This window comes from Phyllostomus discolor, chromosome 2 (assembly GCF_004126475.2).
Source record: "Phyllostomus discolor isolate MPI-MPIP mPhyDis1 chromosome 2, mPhyDis1.pri.v3, whole genome shotgun sequence".
Lineage (NCBI taxonomy): Eukaryota > Metazoa > Chordata > Mammalia > Chiroptera > Phyllostomidae > Phyllostomus > Phyllostomus discolor.
The window spans coordinates 205,622,844-205,648,184 of record NC_040904.2 but is presented as its reverse complement, the minus strand read 5'-3'; the positions used below and the strand labels follow the sequence as shown (position 1 = coordinate 205,648,184).

The 25,341-nt window shown below is 52.2% G+C and overlaps 1 protein-coding gene across 3 annotated transcripts in view; it reads right to left on the bottom strand.

The window, feature by feature from the left end:
• Positions 1-25,341, bottom strand: part of BTBD11 (BTB domain containing 11) — a 265,818-nt gene that overhangs the window by 53,650 nt on the left and 186,827 nt on the right. For 2 of the 3 annotated variants that reach the window (XM_028533013.2, XM_028533014.2), the window contains exon 4: positions 7,720-7,872. In XM_028533013.2, coding sequence (XP_028388814.1) covers positions 7,720-7,872 — 153 coding nt within the window. Of the gene's footprint in view, positions 1-7,719; positions 7,873-7,993; positions 8,147-25,341 lie in introns of those variants that run through there. The other variant, XM_028533015.2, reaches the window with a different exon arrangement.

Here is a 25,341-nt window from a genome sequence, read left to right as displayed (position 1 = left end):
CTGCGCCCACGGAGAAGCCCGACACAGGCTCTCTCACTGCCGCGCACGACCGAGTGGGACAGCACGTTGCACTGAACAAAGCCGAGCCCGTGAGGACTGCTCCCGCACTGTCCTTGTCCTGCCCTTGTTAAAAGCATCCCTAGCTGCACATTCTCCCAGGGCAGAAACCTCAGAGTCACTTTTCAACACACAAATTCGGTAAGGGCACTAGGTATAGCCTGGACATGCTACAAAATCCAACCTTCAAGTAAGGTGCCCTCCCACCTCTGTCCCCCAGGGTGATGGGCTGAATTATGTCCCCTAAAAAGATATATGGAAATCCTAACCCTAACCCGCTCCCCCCATACCAGTGAATGCAACTTTATCTGGAAATGCAGTCTTTGTAGATATGATCAAATTAAGATGAGGTCATCAGGATGGGTGCTAATCCAATATGGCCGGTGTCTCCTAAGAAGAGGGAGACTTGCGCTGAGATGCAGGAGGAAGAAGGGCGCGTGCAGAGGGAGGCAGAGAGCAGAGCGACCCAGCCACAGGCTAAGGAATGTCTGGGGCTACCCGAAGCGGGAAGAGCCCAGGCAGGATCCTCCCCCAGAGGCTTGCTGGATTTGAACTTCCAGCCCCCAGAACTGTAAGACGCCAAAGGCCCGCTGTGTACAGCCGTCCAGTCTGCAGTGCTTTGTCGGAGCAGCCCCGGGCAGCCCATACACCCAGCTTTCCCATTCCCCTTCTCCGAGTCAGCCCTGGTTACCAGTGTCGCTTCCACCTTCCCGGAGACAGTCCAGGCAGGGACAGCAAATACATGTGTGTACGTTTCACACAGGGCGACACTTTCTTTATACACTGTTCTGTGTGATCTTTTTCAGTAGGTGACCTGCCAGGGCTGTTTTTAAAAATTGTGGTGAAACATATTCAGTGCTCCCTCATCTAACATATATACACGTAACATAATTGCATGTACCCACAAAACACGAACGCCCCATGTCCTCTCCCCGCTGCCCTCCCTCCCCCCTCCCCCCATTGGTCACCAAGTCCTGCTGCCTGGCTCCCCCACACTGATGTCAATGCATTAGCGCCTCCTGGAAGACGGGAAAATGCCCTATCCCTGATCCCGGGACAGTCACTTGGGGGCTCAGCTGTCCTCCCCTGACCGTGTCAGGGACAGGCCACGGAGCCTGCTCTGGGAGCCGAGCTGGGGAGGCGGCCCTGCACTCTGCAGGCTCGTACCCAGCACCTACTGTGTGGAGGGCAGGCAGAGGGGTTGAAATAATTACTGAAAAAAAAAAATCGAGTAGATGTTCTAACATAAGGCAACAACGATCTGGGTCTGGGAGAGCTAGACGTGCAAGAGGGACCGTGCGACCTGGGTCCTGGAGAATAAGCAGATTCACCTGGTAGAGAAGGTGAACAGAGGAGAGGAAGGGGGGAGGCACTAGAAAAACAAGTCCACGCGGAAGGAGCCACCTCTGCAAAGGCCTCAAGGCGGGAGAACGTGCTGGAGGGAACGTGAGGACTGCAGACCCAGAGCCTGGAGTTCAGCCACTCGGCTCTGAGCCTGTGGGCCCGGCCCTGGGCCGGAAGTTTGGCTGAATTCAGCCCGGGAGGGTCTCTCATGCTGTCCCCAAGAATTTTGACTATATCCTGCCGGAGGTGGGAGCCGTCCCAGAGTATTAGGCTCCTGGGGGGGGGGTCACTGTGGGGCCTGCAGCGTGGACTGTATGTCTCCGCTGGAGGTGAAGAAGGGGCTGGTGGCATCCATGGCGGCACTTCCGTGGCCATCCAGCTGCTGGAGAGGCCGTGAGGAGCTCTGGGGTTTGTTTGGAGCCAGCCAAGGACAAGGGCACTCAAGGGGAGAGGACAGAGTGGTTCCGACTGAGAGGCCGGGAGCCCTCCAGGGCCCCACAGAGCCAGGCCAGGCCCAGGTGCTCTGCCTTGGCAGGTGACCTCCTGCGGGAGAGAGTGGGGAGGCCCCAGGTCTGACTCCGGGGATTGAGGTGGATGTGACCAAGGGAAATTGCTGGCAGAGGTGCGGTCCAACATCACCCACCCCCGGTCTCTTCCATGAGCCCCAGGGCCAGAACACCACCTATCCCTCCAAAGCAGGAGTGTGACACTGTCCCTTCCCTTCCCAGGTCCCCAGGGGCTCCCCGAACACCCCACTGACCTCTCCCTCCCTCCCCACACCCTGTGTTGACTTTCCTTGTAGAGCTCCTACTCTGCAAAATTCCCTTTCTCATGTATCTGTTCACTATTGCTGTTGTCTGCGGCCTCTCAGCAGGGCCTCCTCCTCCTCTGAGCCCAGAACGAGACCCGGCTCCATCGACAGGAGGCAAGCATTGCATGTAGAGCACCTTGCCCTCTGTTTTAATCCTCACCCGAGGATATGTTTATTGATTTGAGAGAGAGAGAGAGCAACACTGATTGGTTGCCTCCCGTATGCGTCCCGACCCACGACTAAACCTGCAACTTAGGTACGTGCCCTGACTGGGAATCACACCGAAATCTTTTGGTTCACAGGACGACGCTCCGACCAACTGGGCCGCCTGGCCAGGGGGAGCATCTTGCCCTGTGACGCCGAGGGCTGGAGTTCCCTTCGTTTAGACCATCCTCTTTTCAAAGTGCCACAGCTGTTTCGAGCAGCGATTTTCAGCCCTTTTCGTGACACGGCACACGTAAACTAATTACTAAAACTCTGCAGCACACCAAAAAATATGTGATGTTTTGCCAATCTGACAAAACAAAAGAAAACAAAACAAAAAACACCGGGTATAATTTTGACTCGTTCACACTGGGCGCGGCTATGGTTTTGGCTGTTGTCATTTTTTTGGACAATCTAAGGGAGAAGAGGTCAGCGTCCCTGATTAAGTGGGCAGGCATTGCATGCTTTAGAAATCCTTGTAGCACATCGGTCGACAACTGCTGGATTACAGGAACGAGGGCCAGCAGCCCCAACAGCACGAGGCTGCCTCCCACGTGACCTCTCTGGGCAGCAGCTGGGGCTTCCCTGACTCGGTTTCCCTGCAGCCCCCACAGGGCCTGGTGCACCGTTCATTACACCCCAGACATGCTTGGTGAACGAGCCCAAACTTTCAGCTGTCATTACAGGGCAATGCAGGAGGAACCGGAACTTTAGGACAGCCACACACGTAGCACAACCTGGACCTTAGAGCCCAGTCTGACCCCTCGCTGGACAAACAGCAAAACCTTGGAAGGTGCCCAGGAGACCTGGGGAGGGTTCAAGGCAGCAGATCAAACAGCGATGCGATTCATTACATTCACACATGACCTTGTCCAGTCCAGCGGTGTCCAACCTTTTGGTGCCCCTGGGCCACCCTGGAAGAAGAAGAGTTGTCTTGGGCCGCACATGAAATACATCGTGACATGTCATCGCAAAAGAAATCTCACCATGTTTTAAGCAAATGTACGATTTTGTGTTGGGCCACATTCACGGCCATCCTGGGCCGCATGCGGACTGTAGGCTGTGGGTTGGACCCCCGGCTACGCCGAGGTTCCTCCTCCCAGAGAGCAGCTGTCACCCCATCTTTACAGGGGGTGAACCTAGCCCTGTGAGAGGGCTGGAGTGACTTGCCCAAGGTCTCCTTCTTGTGTGGGGTGTGGCCCTTGGTCGTCGCTCAATGAACATAATGACAGAGTGAAGGAAAGGACGCGATGACCCAGGTCTCCTGAGTCCCGTCCCATTGCTTATTGCGCCTTACCTCCCCCAAACTTATCCCCACGGGGACAGCCCCAAAGCTGGTTTGATTTAAGAATCACCTGCAGAAACACGAACCATTTCTTGGAGGAAGCTCACGGTTCTAACCACCCCTGAATCCTGTGGGTCGGTGCCGTTTATCCATTAAGAAAGGATCTGGGAAGAGCCCTTACGACTATTATTTTAACACAGCCTCACTGTGGAGCGGAAAAACTGCCTCTTAGAAATATGGGAAAAACAACTTTGTGTTTTTAAAATGTTTCAAAACCAATGAATTTTTAAAAAGTACAAACCCTGCCAAGTGGGTAATATTTGTTCTTTCCCTTATTCTATACTGCCCCTTCCCCACCTCCCAAAGGGAAGGAAAGAAAAAAAAAGGCCAAATCTCCCTGGTTTAGATGATCTGATAACTTAATTAGGGAAGAATGAATGGGTTGCCTCTTACACACGGCAGCCGCATCAAATGGTATTCCTTTCGAATAAACCCGACCTCCGTGGTGAGGCTTGACTGTGGCCGAGGAGAGAGCAAAGCAGACATCACACGGCATGTGACCAAGGTCACTCTGAAAGTCAATGGCAGCACTGGCGTCAGACCTGGGACTCCTCGACTCCGGTCGCTCGGTCCGGCCGCATCCCACCAGGAAGCCCTGGCCAGCTGGTAGGCAATTATAAGCGCTAACAGTCACGGACACTAGCCGCCAACACCACGGTCCGAGTTCCAAGTTCCTGCGTTTGTTGGACTGCCAAACCACCCCTACTTTTCTGGGGCTGTTTATGTAGAAAGAGGAGCTCAGCTCTGACGGGCTCAGCATGAGGAGCCAGTCTGGCAACTTCAAAGAAATTGAATGTCTGGCAGCATAAAGAGATGAGGAGACTGCATTTTTTTTTTACCTCCCCAGGCCCAGACCTCCATTCTTGGCCTCTCCTGCCTCATAGTAGCTGTGTGACCTTGGACAAGTTCCATAGCCTCAGTTAGCCTCAGCTCTCCTCTCTGCAAAGTGGGATAACGCCATGAAGACAGTCAGCGCCAGGTGCAGAGTAGGAAGAATACCTGTGTGCACAAAACCACCTCAATCCTGCTACCTGCAGACGGCAGACAGCAATTCCGACCCCACGTCACATGACACGAGACTGGAAAGCACAAGAACAGGTGTATCTTTGTGTTGCCTCCACTGACAAAACAGGTAACCAAAAAAAAACCCCTCCTCGTTCACCCTTTCACGTGCGGAATCCAGGCTAGTTAATGGAACTTGTACGTTTATAGTTGTTAGGAAAGCTAATGAAATACCGCATTTTAATTTTCCCTTTAAAAATGATTTCTGAACTTGAAAATTGAGCTGGAACAATCAATTAGTATGTTTCCTGCACACAAATCACCCTTCTGGAGACAAAGGAGTCATGCACTGAGACACCAATGAGCAGAAACAGCCTCGAGACGGACACGGAACTGACTTCCCTCGTTTCCCGACTCCACGTGCGTGCACTCCGGCCCGTGCCGGGATCACACTCACACTCGAACACCGGCGCTGAAGCCTCGAACTGGACAGGGCTGAAACTGAACTGCTGGGTATGACTGTCAGAAGGGCACGCACCTGGTCACCAGACCATGTGATGGAAGCTCCGTGTTGGAGGACGGGAAGAGAGATGAACAGTGGCCCCGGAAGCTCACGTGCAGTCTGTGGAATTATAAGGATCAGAAGCACCTGGAAGAGGGCTATCAGGGTCTTTCCAGAAGGCTGAGCCTAGGTCTCGGGTGGGGACCAGAACACTTGGTTATATCTCTGGATGTCTGGGTTTGATATCCAGTTCCTAATTCTGTCAAGATGTGTGGGATGTTGGGAGAGTTACCTAATCTTGCTGGGCCTTGATTTCCTCCTCTGTGAAATGGGACAACACTTTCCTGGATAACAACAACAGTGTTTGTTTAGGGGGCTCACATGAGAAAGGGTTAAAAGCCTTTCAGAATATAAAACAACACCTAGATAGGAGCCTCTCTCTTTAAGTCAGGGACACAGACTTGGGGCAGTGACAGCCGACAAGGCCAGGTTGTGAGCACCTCCTCCTTTCAGGCATTGTCTGTGTATGTGCTTCAAGTTCATGACCCCACTTCCTGCTTGCACCCATCTCTGAGGGGAGCTGCTATTACTATGCCCATGAATGGGTGGGGAAACTAAGGTCCAGAGAGGACAACTAGCTTGCCCAAGGTTGTATAGCTAATTAACCACAGCAGTGGGATTGGAACCCAGGTAATGGGTCTCTGGGGCCCAGCCTCCTAACCTTTAAGCCATGGCATCTCCTGGGAGCATGAAAAACAAGGCACACTTTGTCAGCAAGCGCTAAGGAAACATCTTACTTTTCTTGCCACCCGGCAGCCCCAGGCCTGCTGCAAGCTGGAGTCTCAGGGTCATCCCAGGTGGCACCTGGGGCAATGAGCAAGGGTGGGGGAAGTGAGCCTGCAGGTCAAATGCCACGCCCAGGAGAGAGGAGGCAGGAGAGTCAGGTGGGCAGAGGATGGACTTTGGATAACAAGCCACAAGGATCTTATCCCGGGCGCCTCCACTTACAAGCGGTCCCACCAATAGCATCCTAGTTTATAAAAGAGTAAGATTACACTAGCCCTAGGAGGCTGCTTTCCGGATTGAAGAGGACAAGTAACGAATACAAATGTCTGATTGTAGTAGATGCATGCACATAGTAAGGGCTCAATAAATGGCTGCTTCTCAGCCTTTTCCGAGACCCGCTGCTATTCTAGATGACAAGGCGTAAGGAACGGCAGCACAGCCAGGAACTGCCTGGACAGACAGCTGAGGACAGTACAGCGCAGCGGTCAGAACGAAGAGCCGGGGGTCTGGGCTGCCTGAACTCAAACCTTGGCTCCACTGCTTACTAGTCCTGTGCCCCCTGGTGTGCTAGTTAACCTCTCTGAGCCCCAGGTTCCTTATCTGTACAGCGGGCATACGGGCATGCACCTGGTAGGGTTGGGGGACTAGCGGATATAATTAATCTGTGTAAAGCCCTTAGAGCAGTGCCCAGCACACAGTAAGCATTCAATAAATGTGAGCAGCGATGACTTGAATCAGCACCCTGCACGGTCTTGGGCTGAGGGCACCTTTGGGCCTCCAGTGGGCTATATGTGTTACATTGCAAAGGTTCCACCTCCATGTCAGATCCCGGAAGGGTGGGAATCTCTCCAGCCCGGCCACACAGATTGGGCCCGATGAACGTTAGGGGAAGGACAGTTTCTCATCCGGAGGGCAGTGGGGATTTGGAAATGCTGACAAGGACCAACCACCTGGCAAACAGCGCAGGGACTGGGGAGCCTGCACACCCTCCCCCACCCTGCCTTCCTGTGCTGTCTGCATTTGGAGCCAGTTTTGACTCAGCAGAGTGAGTTGTTGTTTTGTTTCTTTTGCTTTGGACAAAAAGGAGGCCCCATAAATAACTCCCACCCGGATGGAGGGGAGACCTGGATACAGGCCTGAGAAGCAGAGAGAGAGAGTCACTCCATCCCCATGCACGTGAAAAAGCAGAGGTGCGCTCTTACCCAGCTAGAAATTTTACTCTGCAAGGTTCTGTTAGAGAACTATAGGAGGGTCATAATTTACTTCTTGTGGAGAGAGAAAAAGAGAGGGAAGCAGGAGAGAGGAGGAGAGGGGGAGGGGAGACAGAGAGAGAGAATAGGAAGAGCACCAACAGAATCAAGGCACCCAATATCTTGCAATCCAAGAATCGGAGCATTCCCACACAGCCTTGTTCCTGTCCTCCACCCCAGGAACTCGAGGGACCCGCTTATTGTTAAGCCCGGTCTGTCATGTAAACCAGCGGGGTCTCAGTCCCAGCGAGGCAATCTGCTCGCTTGAGCAAGCCGCTCTGCAGGACTCGGGTTGGAGGGGTGGATGCAGCGAGTCCCAGCCCCGCGGGCTGCCCGCGATCTCCCCGCAGCGGGATGCCGGCCGGCGGCGCCCGGGAAGGGCGCGGGGCCCTCCCTGCGCCCCGCCCGCCGCCCGTACCTGAGCTGGCGCGGCTCGCAGTCCACGCCCGGCAGCAGCAGCCGGGCCGCCTGGCGGACGTCGTCGCTGTCCATGGAGAAGCTGCGGCGGTGGCCGGCGTGCGCCACGGCCACCCGGATCCACTCCATCAGCGGAGGCAGCACGAGGAAGGGCCTGTAGGGGGGAGGGACATGGAGACAGGTTAGGGCGGCTCGGGCTGCGGGGGCTGCCGGCTCAGCCCCACCCCCAGCCCCCCACCTCCCCACCCCCACCCCGCCTTCCCCGGAGGCCCTGCCTCTGAAATCCGGAGTAGTGGGAGAGCCTTTGGAGACATCCCGACCGCTCTGGGGACTTCGGGGTAGGCTCTCCCGAGTCTCTGGGCCTCAGTTTCCTCATCTGTAAGCCTGGGACGAAGTGACTTTGAAAGCCTAAGATAGGACTCTTCTGAGGATTATCTCCCTCAGAGATCATGTGAACGTAAAGGAGATGACTCACTCAAAGCACCAAGCACTGGGTCTGGAACCTCCCCCCGTCCCCCCCCCCTCCCTCCCCAATGCCTGGGTTGTTGGTACTTGGGGCTCCCTATTCTGGGCCCAGTGTTAAGGCGTCCGCCTGCTCTCCCTTGCCATCCCCGGCTGGCTCCCCGCCACCCCTCTGCGCGCTCCCAGCCCTGAGCTCTGTCCAAGCACCGGGCTTTAGCACCCAGGGAAGGCGGAAAGAGAGCCAAGTCAGCAGCAGGCAGCCGCCAGGCACAGCCAGCAGCGAAGCCCGGGCCCAAGGCGGGGGAGGGGCACCCCCCCTGAAGCTCTGAGAGCCTGGGGGTCCTCAGCCGCTCCAGGGAGGGGATCACAGCAGGGCGCCCAGCTCCTTGAGAGAACTAACTGAGGCAAGGCCTAACTTTCTAAGTGCTGGACACCTGCGCCAGCTTCCTGTTTTTTCCACCGATCACTATAAACTCTGTCCTTACATGAGAATTAAGGGGTGGGGGTGGGGCAGGGGCTTTTGAACAAGACTGATACCTCAGTCCTGTCAGGGGCTCTGATTTCATTGGTGGTTTTTAAAGCCTTCCCCACATGAATCGAAGGGGCATCCAAATGATCCGGAGGGCTTGTTAAAATACAGATTGCTGGGCCCCACTCCTGGAGGGTTGGACTCAGCAGATCAGGGAGGTGGCCAAAGATCTGCATTTCTAACCGGGGTGGTGCTGATGCTGATAACGCTGGGCTGGGGGCCACACTCCAAGAATTCTGCTCTGAGGTTTTAGTGTTTTTTTTTTAACTTTTATTTTAATTTACCATACACATCTAAATTTCAGGAAGTTACTAGGTAGATGCACTTCCCTCTGTAGGTCTAATTTGATCTTCAGTTACCAATTTCCGAGACCTTTCTGATAGCTTATCCCCTATCGTCAAATGTGCTCTGAAGTGAACAGGCAAAGAGAGACCCTGGAACCTTCCCACGAGACTGGGGTGGGGGGGGTGGGGGTGGCTGGAGAGCGTGAGCCGCAGACACTGCATCCTGGAAACACACACTCGTTCTTGGAATAAGAGGGCGTCACATCGACAAAGTCACCAAGTCTGTGCAGCATGGCTATTCTCTCAGGGTTCTGAGGCGCCTTCTTTTCTGTGAGATCTATTTTATACTTGTGTTTGCTCCGAGGTATTGATAGAGGGCTGGGGAATAATAGCCTGGTGCGTGACTGAGTGTGCGCGTGTGCACGTGTGTGTTAAAATGCACATTCCCGGCCTTTCCCCCAGAAATGTTGATTGCACAGGGTCAGGAATACAGTTTGAATAAGCAGCCCCCACGACACGGGTTTAGGAAGAACAAGGACCACACTTTGAGAAACAGACTGTGCAGGTCAAGAAGGTATCTAACCACTCAGCAGGGCCGGGACTAGGGTGAGGCAAGTGGGACGATGAGAGTACAAAACCTAAGGCAGCCAGGTCATGCAAAAGCCTGTCTTGCCTCATCCCAGCGGGGGTGCTGCCACTCAGTCCAGCACGGTTGCCATGGGAGCGAGAGGACGGTAAACAGATAGGGTTACAAGGCAGCAAACCCATGCTGTGTGCAGATGCCATAAGCTTCCCACCAAGATTTTGGTGACGGGGTCCAGTTTTCCTAGAGACCAGGCCATTCATCCAATGGTAATAATATTAAACCATTAAGCCTTTTTTTTTACATTTCATCTCAGTTAATCCCATTCATGATCTCATCTAGATGCTTGGACCCACCCTACGTGCCGCTGGTTATGATTACGCCTGTGTTCTAGATCAGGGGATGGAGCGTGTGGAGGTTAAGCAGCACGCCCGGTACGAAAGAGCTGGGGGGCAGACCCGAGTCGCCTGACTGCACAGCCCATGCGCCACGACCCCATGCGATGCCCACATTCTCTTGGCCACTTTCCCAGCACACACCGTTACCCAGCATGCCCCTGTTACCCCAGGGGAGCTGCTCTGGCCATGGACCCTTGATGCCATGCCACGTTCAGTCCTGCTGACGCAGCTTAGACCTTCGTCTGAACGGCCTCCGGCCCTTTCAAAACTTACACTCCACTTAACCTTCAAACCACACTTCACACCCCACCTCTCCCTCAACGTCTCTCCTGACAACTCCACTGCCCCGGCCCCTCCCAGGGAAGACCCCACTGCACTGGCCTGACCCCACGGCCTTGCAGATGCCCCATTAGAAAGAATGGAAACTGCATAGCAGGGGTCTGGGGCTGCTTACTTAGTTCACCAATCCAGCCCCAGCCCCAGCCCCAACCCCACGATACTGCCCGGCAGGCTCTAAGCACTTAATAAATGTTTGTGCATGAACCAGATTGGTATTTACCAGTGTTTTACTGGGTGAAATGGATAGAAATCCAGCCTGTGGACCCAGGGAGCTGAAGAGCAGACTCCTAGACTATTTCTGCCGGAATTGGCCTGCTGCTGAGGCTGGCGCCCGCACTCCCTCCTTCTCTCCATCACCTAAACTGAATTAGGCACTCAATAAACACTCGCTGACTCGAAATTGAATTGGATTCCACTGTCTCAGGTGAGCAGGACTTATTTTTGACACCATGTTGCCATCACTGCCAAAACCAGGCTCGGATGCTCAGGAAGAACTAACTGCACGCCCCCCGCACCACCCCCAGGTTGTTGTGCAGAGGCACCCCCAGCCCGCCCCCTGCTGCTCCCCTGCCTTTCCTTTGCCTGGCGCCCCCGAAGCACAGCCCATAGCTGCCAGTCCTGCCCTTGGCTGCCGACTTCCCCGTGGGATGCCCGGGCCTAGGGCAAGCAGCCAGGTCCCGATAAAGGCCGAAGAGGAGAGCAGGGCTCGGCTGCCTACAAAACAGCACCTTGACCAAGGCAGCTGGTGAGCATCAGAATAAGAAACCTTGATCCCTAGGGGCCCAGCCTCCTGGGGAATTCTCTATGTACCTATTCTCGCCTTCCACATTGCCTCCTTCTCGTCACTCTGACCTCCATAGTTTATAAGCTCGTGAATTATTTGCCAGCAACGCATTGAAAAGTCTCCTTATCTTGTTTACTCAGAGGGGGAAAGGAGGACGATGTGATGTTTCTTTTGGAGGAGCTGGAGATGGGAAAGGATCCTAGGGCCTCGCGTTAAGGAGGAGGGAAAGCATGCCGAGGGCAAAAAGACCGCCTTCTCCTTATAGATTATTCAGGACGACCTTGCGCCACGGGCTCCGGACTTTGGCCTGCAGAGGTCTGTGGTGAGTGGGGCCGAGAGGAGCTCACGACGGAAGGAAGCAGTCCTGCAGGCCGTTTCAGCATCAGAATCACCAGAGCCGTGTGTGGAAATGGTCCAGGCCCCGGTTTCACCCCACCCCCGAGTTTTGGTTCAACAGGCCTGGGAATCTGCATTCTATGTAAGCTCCTCTGAGGATTCTGGAGCAAGCCGGGTTTCATAACCCCTGACCGGGTGGCCCGGAGTGATCTGAGTTGTGGGGGGGTGGGGCATGATTAACTCAAACTGGGCAGTGGCTCCTGAAGCCTTTGCGATGGCGCTGGAAGCGAGGGTCTGCGGGGTGGCACCACAGGCTCTAGAAGGGAGCAAACAGCCCAGATGGCTTCCTGCAGGGTCAAGGAACAAGTCAGCTCAGGAGGTTTGTTGGGCCCAGATTCAGGTAGATTGAGAACATACACTGTGGGGCCTTTCTGAAACCTGTGGATGGAGCTGGTGCTGACGATGACCATCTGTGTGTGGGCGGGGAGGGGCTGGGTGCCAGAGAGGGTGGCGTCCTGTGTGGGTGGGGGAAGCACGGTTTGGGATTCTGCAGCATGAATTCCGGTCTGGTCCTGACTGTGGATCCACGGTAGGACTCTGGCTCCAGTCTGTAAACATTTGTCTCTCAGTGTCCCCGTCTGTGCAGTGGGTGGATTTGGACCAGAGGGGCTGTTTTAGGGGTTGGCAAACCTTTTCTGTCAAAGGCTTGAGAGCGAATATGTTGGGACGATGGGCCGCACCGTCTCGGCTGCAACTGCTCAGCAGCTCTGCCGTGGTAGAGAGAAAGCAGCCACAGGAAATACGTAAATGAACGAACGTGGCTGTGCTCCAGGAAACCTTCATTCACAAAATCAGATGGTGGGCCACAGCTGGTGGACCCTGGGTGTATTTGGTTCCTTCCTTCTCAAAAGTCTTTGATTCTACTGAAATTGCCAGCTGCCTGGGGACTTAGGAAGGGTCTAGTGTGTGGAGCAGGGAGGAGGGGAGAAGCATGTGAAGGTGGTACTGATGGGGACAGGAAGTCAGCAGTCTCCCAAGGAGACAGATGAGAAACATGTAAACCAAGACATAGCAAAGCCATCACAAACTGCGATCTGTGCGGGGGCGCTGAGACAGACCATAAACAGGGTGGGGTTGGGAAGGCCTCTGGAGGAGGTGACAAGACCTCTAAGATGTGAAGGAACCTGCCATATGCGAATGTGTGTGTAGAAAGATGGACGTTCCAGGCAGCAGTAACAGACTGTGCAAAGGCCCTGAGGCAGAAAAGGCCTTCGCATCTCATCAAGGCTCTCACACGCATCACATCCTGTGTGTCCCTGCGGGGCAGATGGGGTGGTGAGCATGTGTGTGAGGAAGGGGCACAGTGGCAGGCGGAGTCACGGCCCCCGAGGCCACCAGGCCCTGCTCTCCAGAACCTGCGGATGCTGATGGCGAAAGAGGCTCTGCAGGTGTGATTTGGTTACGGCTCTTGAGAAGGGAAGCTCATCCTGGAGTATCCAGGTGGGGCCTGAATACTATCACAAGGGTCCTTAGAAGAAACAGAGGGTGATTGGACAGAGATGACATTTGAAGCAAGATGTTCTGCCGCTGGCTTTGAAGATGGAGGCCGGGGCCGCAAGCCGGGGAATGCAAGGAAGGCAGCTCTAGAAGCTGGAGAAGGCAAGGAAATGGGTTCTCTTCTCAGAGCCTCCGAAAGGAAACAGCCCTGCCAACACCTTGATTTTTGGGCCGCTGAATCTGATTTTGGACTGCTGACCCCCAGGGCTGTAAGAAAATACATGTGTGTTGCTTTAACCCACCAAGTTCGTGGTGATGTGTCACAGCTGCCACAAGAAACTAACGGGATCACAAAGCCAGGGGAATGCCAAGGTCATTGTAGGTGAGGTTGGAGACACCGTGGCAAAGATCATGGACCGAGAATGAAAGCATGGACCAAGAATGAATGAATGAATGAAAGAATTCCACAGGGCCCTGGAATGCACTGCAGGAACCACCACTGCCTCGTTCCCGAGGTCAGAGGAAATACCCATTCATGTGGGCTGACTTGTATCCCCCTCACGTTCATATGCTGAAGCCCTGACATTCAGTCCCTCGGCACGAATGTAACTGTATTAGAATGAGGCCACTAGGGTGGGACCTAAGTCTGTGTGGCTGGTGTCCGCATAAGAAGAGGAGATTAGGACACACCAAGAGACACCAGGGGTGTGTGTGCACAGAGGGGCACCCCTGTGGAAGCGGTGGCAGGGGAGCGGCCATCTGCGGGCCAAGGAGAGCGGCCTCAGCAAAAAAATCAAAGCAGCTGACACCTTGAACTTGGACTTCCAGCCTCCAGCACTGTGAGGAATATCTCCTGCTCAAGACACCCAGGCAGTGTTAATTTGCTACAGAAGCCCTGGCAGACTGATACACCTGTGATATGATTTGAGTCCTGCCTTGCCCTGGAGGTTTTAGTCTGTGGTACAGGAGCTTGGACTGGAACCTCAGACTTTGTAGAGCGCTGATGGTTTTTGGTTCCTTCCCTTTAACCTGGAGATGACGGTGGATGAATTGAAAGCCATCTGGAGGCCGTGCAGTGCAGGGGTTAGAAGCTCTGGCTTTAGAGAGACTGAACAAGGCTTGGACTCTGGCCCCACCGGCTAGCTGTGTGACCTTGAACAAGGTATTTCAATCACCACGCCTTCGTTCTCTCACTAGCAAAATGGGTTCATAACAGTATCTACTTCGGAGGGTGGGGTTGGCTGAATGATGGCCTCCAAATCTTAATCCCTAGGACCTATGCATGTTACGACCCCTGGCAAAATGAAGTTGGCAAGTGTGATAAAGTTAAGGATTTTGAGAAAAAGAAGACTACTTGGAATTTCTCAGGTAGGCCCTTCAATGGAATCACAAGGGTCCTTGGGAGAGGGAGGCAAGAAGGTCACAGGAGGGAGCAGAAGGCGTGATGACAAGAGAGGCTGAACTGATGCAGGAAAGGGGTCATGAGCCAAGGAAAGCGCGCGGCCCCCAGAAGCAAGGACACAGGTCCTCCCCAGGAGCCTCCAGGAGGGACCAGCCCCGCCAACACCCAACGGGAGACTGATTCTGTACTTCTGACTCCCAGGACTGGAAGGCAATACATGTGTCGTTTTAAGCCTTTTGTGTGTGTGGCAATTTTTCTACACAGCTGCAGAAAACTAATATAGACACTTATTGCAAGAATCGGATATAATAACATACACAGCCCGGCGCCTGGTGCCAGGAAGGTGCTCAGGGAGCGGCAGCTGCTGCCGCCACCACCATCATCATCATCATCGCCAGCGTTGTCCTCCACATCACCCAGCCTTGTCTCCGCCAGGCGGAGAAAGGGCTTTGCCACACAGAGTGACACTCCGGCCATCTCTTTTCAAATCAAAGCAAAGCTCTGCAGTTGCTCTGCCTTCACTTTATAAATCGCGTGGCCCTGACTTTTCATCTTTGTTATTTGTGGAGTCTTTCTTAGGCTCGAGAGGAATTTAGAGGTTTTACCGTGGTTTAGAAAGCTCATAATTCCAGAGATACAGGGAGTGAAGGAAACGCAGCAAAATTGATAGGAGACCATCTCCAGTGCGGGTTTCTATAGCAATATTCGCTGTCATCTCGTCGTATTTGTGGGCACCAGAGCGGGGAGGATGGCGGGGGTCAGAGGTGGCCATCCTGGGTGCTGCTGTAGTCACAGCTCTACTGTGCAAAGTGTGGTCGGGTTGCCCAGGAGGGTGGTTCCTGTGGACAGCCCTGAATGGAGGAGCCAAGGGGTGTGTCCTGGGTCAGTGCTTCTGGGACGTGACTGTGCAGATGAAATGCCTGGGATCTTGTTATAAAATGCAGATTCTAACTGAGTGGGTCTAGAACAGAGCCTGAGATTCTGCATTTCTAATAGGCTCCCAGGCAATGATGCCGCTGCTGGTCTATGGACCACATTTTGAGTCACCAGGCTGTAGTGAGTGTTACGGTTCAAGCCAGAAACCAAGGAAGATGAATTCTATGATCATGTTTAAGGGGGAGAAAGGGAGGCCAGCAGTGAGAGAGCTACAGGAGAGCTCAGAGGCCCAGGAGACAACAGAAGGGAAGACGGAGCCTGTTTGTCCCTGGACCTCCTGGTTAAAGTTGGGTGGTCTGGCGGGTGGGCTGAGCCTAGTTCACAGCCTGCGCTAAGCTGCAAGGGAGGCGGGGACAGCGAGTGGCTGGTAATTTCAGCTTATTCACGGGAGGTGGGTTCTGCCTCCCACCTGATTCTCCTTTAGTCTCCCAACAATCTTCTGAAACAGAATCTTCCAGTCTTGGGGAGTTCCTTTGGAACTAAGCACCCATCCCACTGTCGGCTAGGTACTTTGTATTCATGACCGTGTTTAGCATCATCCTGGGAATGGAAATGTTAAAAATAGGTACGGTGTGATGGTTAATTTCATGTGTCAACTTGGTGAGGCGACAGTAACCAGATATGTGTTACTGTCACCAGTCTGGATGTTGCTGTGAAGGGTTCTTTTTCTTTTTCTTTTTAAATGATATTAACAGGGAATTCTATCAGCAAACTGCCTTCAGATTTGAGCTACGGTCATACACACACCCTCTTGGTTTTGTTTCTCGGAGCACCCTAACGAGCACACCTCGCCCTGGGCGCCACGGACTCAACTGTGTGCAGCGATGCAGCCTCCTCTTTCCACACCGATGCCACCCCTTCGCCGCCGTACACACCAGCTGGGGTAGGGAAGAGGCTTGGGGCTGGCTCACACCGAGGACCACTTCCTGACATCCCGGGTGTGCAGACACACTGCCTGGGAGTTGTGAAACAGGGCATCATAGGGGCCGACAGTCAGTGCTTTCAGGAAAGAGGAAGCCATTGTGGACCAGAAGGACCAGTCCCTGGCAGTGTGAAAGTCAGCCCCATTGATGCATGACTATGTGAATTCCCTGCGAGTACCCAGTGGTCCTGAGTGAGGTGGCGATCTCTGCTGATAGTGCCAACAGGTGGGTGTGACTGACCAGAGGAACTTCTCTGGTCACACATTCTGCACTGGAGGGTAGTAAGTGGAGTCTGAGGGGCAGGCAGGTCCAATGATCTCCTCCCTGTCGGCAAACAGCTGTCATCCTATTTCCCACGCCCTCCTTTGACCTTCCTGCCCTGCCCTGCCCTTCCCTGGGGACGTGGCTCCTTCACTCACCTCCCGCAGTCCCATCACTGAGCCTCCACCTCCTCTGTCCTTTCCCGTCAGCACTTAAGCATTCACCATGCCTCCGTCTTTCAGACTTTTAGTATCAGAGGAGCAAGATGTTGGGGTGTAAGAGTCCAGGTCTTCTGGAGTTTCAGTCTAGGTACTCCATCTAAGTCTCCACCTTTGGGGGGCAAGAGCCTCAGAATCACCTGGGGAACAAGGCAGAATGCACATTCCTGGGTTGCTGCCTATTTGCTGGGTGTGTGAGTTCCTTGTAGCTGCTGTAACAAATGTGGTGGCTTAAAACAACAGAAATTCGAAATCTCACAGTGCGGGAGGCCAGAGGTTCCACATTGAAGGTGCCAGCAAGGCTGTGCCTCCTCCGTAGGATCTATTTGCCCGTTGGTCTCTCTCAGCTTTTGGTGGTTGCCAGCAGTCCCCAGCTGGTGGCTACATCACTCCGATCTCTACCTCTGCTTTATATCATTTTTCTTCTGTACGTGTCAATTCTCCCTCTCTCTTCTAAGGACTCTTGTGATGGGACTTAGGGCCCACCCAGACAATCCAGGACAGTCTTTCTATGTTCAAGACCCTTAACTGAGTCACATCTGCGAGGACCCCTTTTCTCTATAAAATACTGTTTATAGGTTGCAGGGATCAGGACCTGGGATCTTTAGGGGCTGGCCAGTAGGCAGCCTACTGCGTGTATCATCTGTATCTGGTCCATTCCCTGCAGGGTTTCTGATGCCTGCCCAAGACTGGGACTCCCCGGTCTAGAGAAGGCTAGCTCTGAGCTGCAGGATGATTGGCAGGCCCAAGGTCCTTGCTCGCACACCACTCAGGGGTCGGCAGACCAGCCTGCACCTCTCCTCACCACGCTGCTCGCTGCACCACAGACGGGTCTGGCTTGGGGGACAGAGGCCTCTGTGGTAGGAACCTGATCTCCAGTGGGCGGAATGATGATGGGGCCCAGGATATAAATGGCCCTGGGAGGGGAGCTGTGGCCTCAGAAGTGGGGAAGCCACAGGCTCTGCTGGAGGCTGCTGCAGAAATTTAGGCACAAAAGATACACATGCAGGAGGCAGTAGAGGCTGGGAACAGCCACTCAAGAAGCCTGCAAGGGATGGGCCTGGCCAGGTCAAGGCAAAGAGGCAAAGGTCAAGGATGAACTCCCAAGACATCTTGACCCACCCCTGCCTCCAAGAGGATTATCATAAGTCTCCATAAGGAAGCAGCCGGCATTAAAAAAAAAAACCAAAAAACCAAAAAAACAACAACATACCGTGCCTTCGGATCTGGTGCTGGTGTGGGAGAAAGGACATGCCCCTGGAGACAGAGGGTTCTGCACGGGAGCCCGGGCTCCGCCACTTGCTAGCTGTGGGACCTTGGGCGAGTTACTTAATTTCTCTGTGCTTCAGCTTCCTCATATGTACAACAAGAGAGCTAATAAGGCCACCCGACAGGGCTGTTGTGAAGACTAAGTGAGAGGAACTTCTGTCAGGCCACCCAGCAAATCTTACTAGCACGTAGTAAGTGCTCAACAAAATGAGCTATTATTGAAGGCTCCTTACATACTAGGCATGATTCTGAATGTTTTCTCTCATTGGCTCATCGGGCAAGGACAAGAACCGTACAGTAAGTATCGTTACTACCTTTACTCTGTGCATAATGAAACGAGCGCAGAAAGGTTATGGAACTGGCCTCAGGGTGCACAGTAGAAGCAGCAGCACTGGGAACACATGGGCAGTAGGACCCAGAGCCAGGGCTGGTGGCTGCTATTCACTCTGTCATTTCCAGGCAGAGGCTGCAGGCCAGGAGGCATGTCGGGACACAATGCTTCGGGAGAATTCAGCTTGGTGTGGCTGAAGCTGAGAAGGAGGGGGAGAGAGCAATGGAGAGAGGTGGACTGGTAGGAGACAGCCCTGGAGAGAGACCAGGGAGGCCAGCCTCATAGAGGGCCTTGTAACGTCTGGAACCAAACGGCAAATTCCTGATACTGTAATTTTTCCCTAGCATTGCAGCTGAAAAACAACATCAAGAGTCTTTGGAAAGACACATCAAGAATTCATTTACAGAACTACCTGAGAATGTAAAAGGATGGGTTCACTGTCATCGTTGGTTTAGGAAGTTAACAAAGAACATTTTTATACTCTGCCAGAGACTGTGGGGTGGCCCTCTGTAAGTGTTACCCTCTTTTTCCTTAGTGATAAAACCCCACAATCTTTATTTGGGCTTATGACCACTTAGAATCCATTTTCTGCCTCCTTCACATTAGTGCATATGATGCTATAAACCGAAGTTTCCTCTAAGACTCCTAGGAAGCTCCCTCAAAGGAGGTGGCCTGACTATCTCTGGTCGTCTTCCATTCTGCTGGCAAGAATGCAGACATGAGGGCTGGTGCTCCAGCAGCCAAACTGGACCATGAGGTGGAAGGCGCATGGTAATGATGGCAGAGAAGAACCTGGGTTTCTGACGATCGCCCACATGGCTGCACTTGCTCTGCATTCTTACTCCCAGACTCTGTCTACATGAGAAATAAACTTCTTTCCTGTTTACATACTTGCTATTTGGGTTTCCTGCCGCTCATAGTCGAACCTAAGTCTAAGTGACACTCACATTAGTTTCCACAACATTTAAGTTAAATCTGTCTTTTCCCTTTATTGTGTCACCAAAACTCATGAATTTGAGTTTCTTTCTGTTTAACCACAACAAGAAGAGAAAAACCTTTCCTTTTAATCGTGATTTTTCTAAAGACTGTGAACTTGGAACCCTGAGAATATATTTGGTCCCATGCAACTACATTTATTATAATATTTGTTACAATTACTTGCTTGTTCATTTATAGGCATAAACTATGTCAAAGGAAGTTGAGCTTGTTCGTCGACCTTGTGAGTATTGACTGGCAATGGCTTTGAGCTCATCGTCATTAACCCAACGAATAAAAATAACAATGCAGATGCCCTGGAAGTCAGAAATATATCTTAAAGTCTTTGTCCTTGCAAAAGTCCTCTTGCGAGGAAATATTTTAAATGTAAAACTAGCAGATCAACTGTATTTTATTTTAGCCATTTCCCCCCAGGATTATGGAGATAATAATGGACACACAGCATTGTGTGAGTGTGAGTTGTACAAATTGATGATGTGGCACAGCTACTCGGATATGTTATGAACTAACTGCCACAGTGGGGCTAGTTAACACCCCCACCACCTTGTATGGTTACCATTTCCTTTCAGTGGGGAGAACATTTAAGATCTCCTCTCTTTGCAACTTCCAATGCACAACAGAGTGAGGTTAACTAGGGTCATTGTGCTGCACATTAGATCCCCAGAACTTACGCTTCTTATAGCTGAGGCTTTCTTGACACTTTGGTCAACATCTCCCCATTCTCCCACCCCAGCCCCTGGCAACCACCATCCTACTCTCTGCCCCTTTGAGTTCAGCTCTCAGATGCCACATATGAGAGGGATCACACAGTGCTCGTCTTTCTCTGTCTGACAGACTTCCTCAGCACGATGCCCTCAGGTTCATCCATGCTGTTGCAAGTGGCAGGATTTCCTTCTGTCTCATGGCTGAATAGTATTCCATGAACGGGTTAATTTTAAAATACCACACAGACTCATTTTGTGCTACACAAATAAAGGGCATAAAAAAGGAGAGGCTAAGCATGGTCTAGAGTTTCCTCGTGCTGTCTTGGCTGGTCTAGAGCTTCCCTGTGTTGTCCTGGTTGGTCTGGAGCTTTCCCTTCTGTCCTGGCTGGTCTAGAGCTTCCCTGTGCTGTCCTGGCTGGTCTGGAGCTTTCCCTTCTGTCCTGGCTAGTCTAGAGCTTCCCCGTGCTGTCTTGGCTGGTCTAGAGCTTCCCTGTGTTGTCCTGGCTGGTCTGGAGCTTTCCCTTCTGTCCTGGCTGGTCTAGAGCTTCCCTGTGCTGCCCTGGCTGGTCTAGAGCTTCCCCGTGCCGTCCTGGCTGGTCCAGCACTTCCCCTTGCTATCCTGGCTGGTCTAGAGCTTCCCCGTGCTGTCCTGGCTGGTCTAGAGCTTCCCCTTGCTATCCTGGCTGGTCTAGAGCTTCCCCATGCTTTCCTGGCTATCTCTGCCACTGGCCTGTGGCTTTGAGAAAATGATATTCTAGTTCCCTTGTAACCAACCCTTTAAACTCACATTACCCTGCATCTGGCAGTATGACAAGGTAGATTAACTTCATGCTCCAGCCCTGGTCAATCAGAACCCTACTTCCCAAAACACTGACTTAAGCTAGCTGACTACCCCGGCCCCTGGGGCCACTCTGGAATGACTCACGCTCTGAGTCAGAAGCGTGTTTCATCGGAGGCTCTGCTACTAACCGGCCGTGGGGCTGTGTGTGTCATCGAGGCTCTGTGGGACTCCAGCGTACGTACTTGCCAGTGAATTTAAGAGACCAGAGAACTTTTTCTTCTAGCTTCAAGTGAGAGCATGATGCTTTGAAACAAACAAACAACAAACATACCGATATAAGGAAGTCAGGGGAACAAAAGCCACGAAGGCGGCTTCTAGTGGCCAATGGCACTCTCAGCCGTGAAGGGGGTGTTCTCATCCTGCGCCGTCCCATACGACAGCCTCACGCCACTTATGGCTCCCGAGCGCTTACAATGCGGGTAATGCAGCTGAGCTGCTACAATTCTAATTCTCTTCAATTCTAATTCATTTAGCTTTACATAGCCACACAGGTGGTTAGCAGCTGCCCTATTGCACACTGTGGTTCTAAATGATGTCCTTCCGGTCAGTATAACTTCAGACAAGAATCCTGGCAGAAAGGGGGTGGAAAGAGGGCCACAGTAGCTATTAGGCCACCTGAGTTTTTACCTAGGTTTTGCATTATTATGACATCAGCAGCATCATCATTTTCAGGATTTGAGAGCATCCACCGTTTCTTGAGTGCTTACAATGTTCCAGACTCTTGTGCAAAAGCTTTATATAAAATAATATGTTCATTTAATTATAAAAAATAATCCCGGGAAGGTATTTTTTTTTATCACCCTTATATTATAGATGAGCAAACTGAGGCTCAGCGAGATTCAGTAACTTATGCAGGATACACTGACTGTATCCCAAGAGCTGGGGTTGTATCCCAAGTCTGCCAGAACCCAGAGTTCATGTGCTTAGTCATTATTATGTCACTTCTCCAAAGGCCAGTGTGACACAGACTGAGTCACTGAACACTGAGGAGCTTCAGTTATTGGTCTGTGAAGTGAGGAGGCTGGGCTGTGTGAACTCTAAGATCAACTTAAGAAGGAAAAGGCGATGAGGCCTATACTCCCCCCAGCCTCCCCCCAGCACACATTTATGTAATGAAAACTACTGTTTACAGATGTGACCACGTGACCCGAAGGACCCTGTCTGCTCTGAGCACAGTTCAGTGATTTTCCTACACGGAACCCTAGACTTGGTGGTTGTTTTTCAAAGTTCCCCAGGTGATTCAGGTCTTCAGAAAGGTTGAAGATGATCAGTTCTGGACTCAGCTTGCTCAAGTCAGAAAAGACCCCTTTGTGAACACTTTTCTGGAGAAAAATATGTGCTGTGTGTATGTGTGGGGGGACTACATTTGATAGTGAGAGCTTTATAATGCATGTTTCCCTTTTTGCCTTGGAGGCTAGGCAACTCAAAGCTAAATTTTGTGCTCAAGTGCAAAAACAACCTGAAGTGAGATGTTCCGGTACAGCGGTCTCAGTGTCAATGACATGTTTTTTGCATTGTTATTCTTCTTTTTTGTTTCTCCTATATCTAACTCATACTGAGACTCTAGATCAAATCCATGTCCGAATCAGACTGGATATACGGGATGAATAGATAAACATCCTACGTGTCAGAAAACCCCAGGCCTAACTGGGATAATAAAATAAAACAGAGACTGTCACCGTGCAGATTGGGGCTTGTGTCCTTTGAAAAGATAGGGGTTAAAAACAGGATAAAATTTCCCAGTAAAAAAGATAAAAAAACAGAAAGAACACAGAGGCTGGAAGGAAGAAAAGAGAAATCCCCAGAGAGCCTTAAAGATCCAGGAAGAGGCCAGGGCGGGGGTGGAGGAGCAGTTGTGGTGCCCACACTAAACAACCATTTGGCCATTTAGCAGATTTACTTCTCAGAAAAAAATGTTCCCAGGTTTACATTTTGCTAAATCTGGAAGGGAGAGAAGACAGAAACCGTAAAGGCAGCATGCAATGTTAATAAAAGGAAAAGCCAAAAGGGCTGTTTTTTAAGCTGGACTTCAGTGTTCCCTAGGAAAGGACCCTTGTACAGGTCAGTACTCTGGGGACACCCCCTCCATCTACACACGCGAGATGTTCAGGGCTGGTTATCTGGGGAGACGGCAAGGGGACAGGGCATGTCCCCCACCAACTGACCACGATCTGCCCAGTCCTCTCAGCAGAGTTCCTGCAGCCTCTCTGTCCAGATAATCTAGAGAAGGCGCTGAGTTCTGGGGCCAGCTGCGGGGCAGGCAGAGTACTTACCATCCAGGGGGGCCGAGGCAAACCTCCTCCAGGGAAGGGAGCCCCCGCAGGGCAGAAGCAGTGTATCTCCGAGATGGAGGGATGTCCAGATTTGGACAGACAGGTGGGGTGGGGTCCAGATTTGGCTGGGGTGTGGGTGCTTATTCTGAATGAAAGCTGGGCGCATGGTGAGTGGATGAGGCAAAGGTGTCACCTCACCCTTAGGTCCCTCTGACGCTTGAAGAGTGAGGGCTCACTGGCCCTTTTTCACAGGGCTAATTGAGAAGATAAATGAGGTCATAGGTATAGAAGTGCAAATATATGGAAGATCTACATTCAGGCATCTTCATGTACATCAGGCGTCTAACACGTTTAATCTAAGTTGTTACTAATGTAAGGATCAGATTAAGAAATACACAGCTAGGAAGGAAAACCTGCTAACAAAAACCTCCTCTTGTCAGGGCCTGTCCATTTCCTTTCCGTCCCCCAGCCCCAACGGTAGCAGTACCATAAGATGCCTGAAGGGGGAGCTCCTGCACACATGCGCCATGCGCAGGCTGGGCTCTGGTGGCTTGGCCCATCCGTTTCCTACACCTGTTCTCATTTTGCTTCCAGCTTTGCAGCCTTTCAGTCTCGCCGTATTCCTCTCTGCTCAGCCCTGGGACGTGTCCAAGTTGGAGCTTTGCTTTATTCAGATCTGATTATACGCAGCGATCTCACACCTTCCACCTTTCCAGGTACATCCCCCTCTTGAATCCTGCAGGGATACAGATCCTTCCCAGGCAGGGACCCTGTAGGGTGGCTCTGGCATTGGGCTTGACCCAGTGCTACCAGCAGGAACCAGGCTCGTGCAATGAGCCAAACATAAATCACTTTCCTCTCCTGGAATATCCAGGCTGCAAGCCGAAGCCAAGCACACATTATCACAATGCTTGGGTGTTGACTTCACCCTCCAAACACGAGGATGGGGAGCCCCGTGTTTGTCTTAGGTTACCCACGTCTGTGATACCCAGGACAGAGGGTGTCATAAGAGCAGGTGCTAAATAAATGTCTGTTCAGTGAAAGTGATCGCTATTTCCAAGCGTGCAGGCTCTGGAGGCAGACGGCTTTGGGCTTTCATCCTGCTGCTGCCAGTTAAATGGGTCAGTAAGCAAATCTCATCAGGCCACTTGGCCAACGAGCCCAAGGTTCCAATCTGGAAATGGAATAATAGGTACCCTGTAGGCCTGCCTGGCACAGAGAAGGTACTCAGTAAGTTGCAGCTGTTTTTAAACCGTGCAAAGTTGCATCTGAATTAGGAACTGGACTGGTTCTGCAAGCACCAAGGAGCCAAAGAAGGGGTCATGGTGGTAGCTCCTGGGAGCAGAGCTCAGCCGCACATAAGGAAGACCTCAGAGGAGCCTTGGCTCTTGGACGCTGGGATGGGAAGGATGCTTCAAGGGCCGGTGTCTTGGACAGACCCTTGGGGAGGACGTTAAGGAAGAGTTTCGAACACCCAATGGGTGGTTGGACTAGACGACTTTTAGAGTCCCTCCCCACCCAGCACTCCAAATGTAATGGACTGGCCCCTTTATCGGGCTCTTTGTAGGACAGAGCCATTGTATCATGTTCACAATTATTTCCCGATTCTAGTTTTTCTTGCCAATCCTTTCACACTGCCGCCAGGATGTGTGTGCTAGCATGTAAATCGGGTTATCTGATACAAAGCCCTTGGCCTGGCCATTTACAAACAGGCCTCCACCCACATCTTCACTCTTGCAGGCACCCCACGTGCATGCAGCACCCACGGGCTCCAGCCCCACCCAATGACCAGCCACTTCCGGAACACTTGTGTTTGCTCACCTCTCCCTGCCTTTGCTCCCGCTGCTGTTCCCACTCTCTCCCCTCTCCACCCAGTTAAGTTCTCCTTATTTTTAAAGACTGATCAAAGCCCTGGCTGGCGTAGCTCAGTGGATTGAGCGCGGGCTGGGAACCAAAGTGTCCCAGGTTCAATTCCCAGCCAGGGTACATGCCTGGGTTGCAGGCCATAAACCCCAACAACCGCACATTGATGTTTCTCTCTCTCTCTCTCTCTCTCTCTCTCTCTCCCTCCCTTCCCTCTCTAAAAAATAAATAAATAAAATATTTAAAAAAAAGACTGATCAGATGTCACCTCCTCTGGGGAGTATTTCCCAAGAGCCCCCACCCCACATACCCACAGTAGAGTTAGCTATGTGTTCCGCTCTACCTGCAGGGCATTGCACACAGAATTCCACAGCACTATTTACATATTATTGTT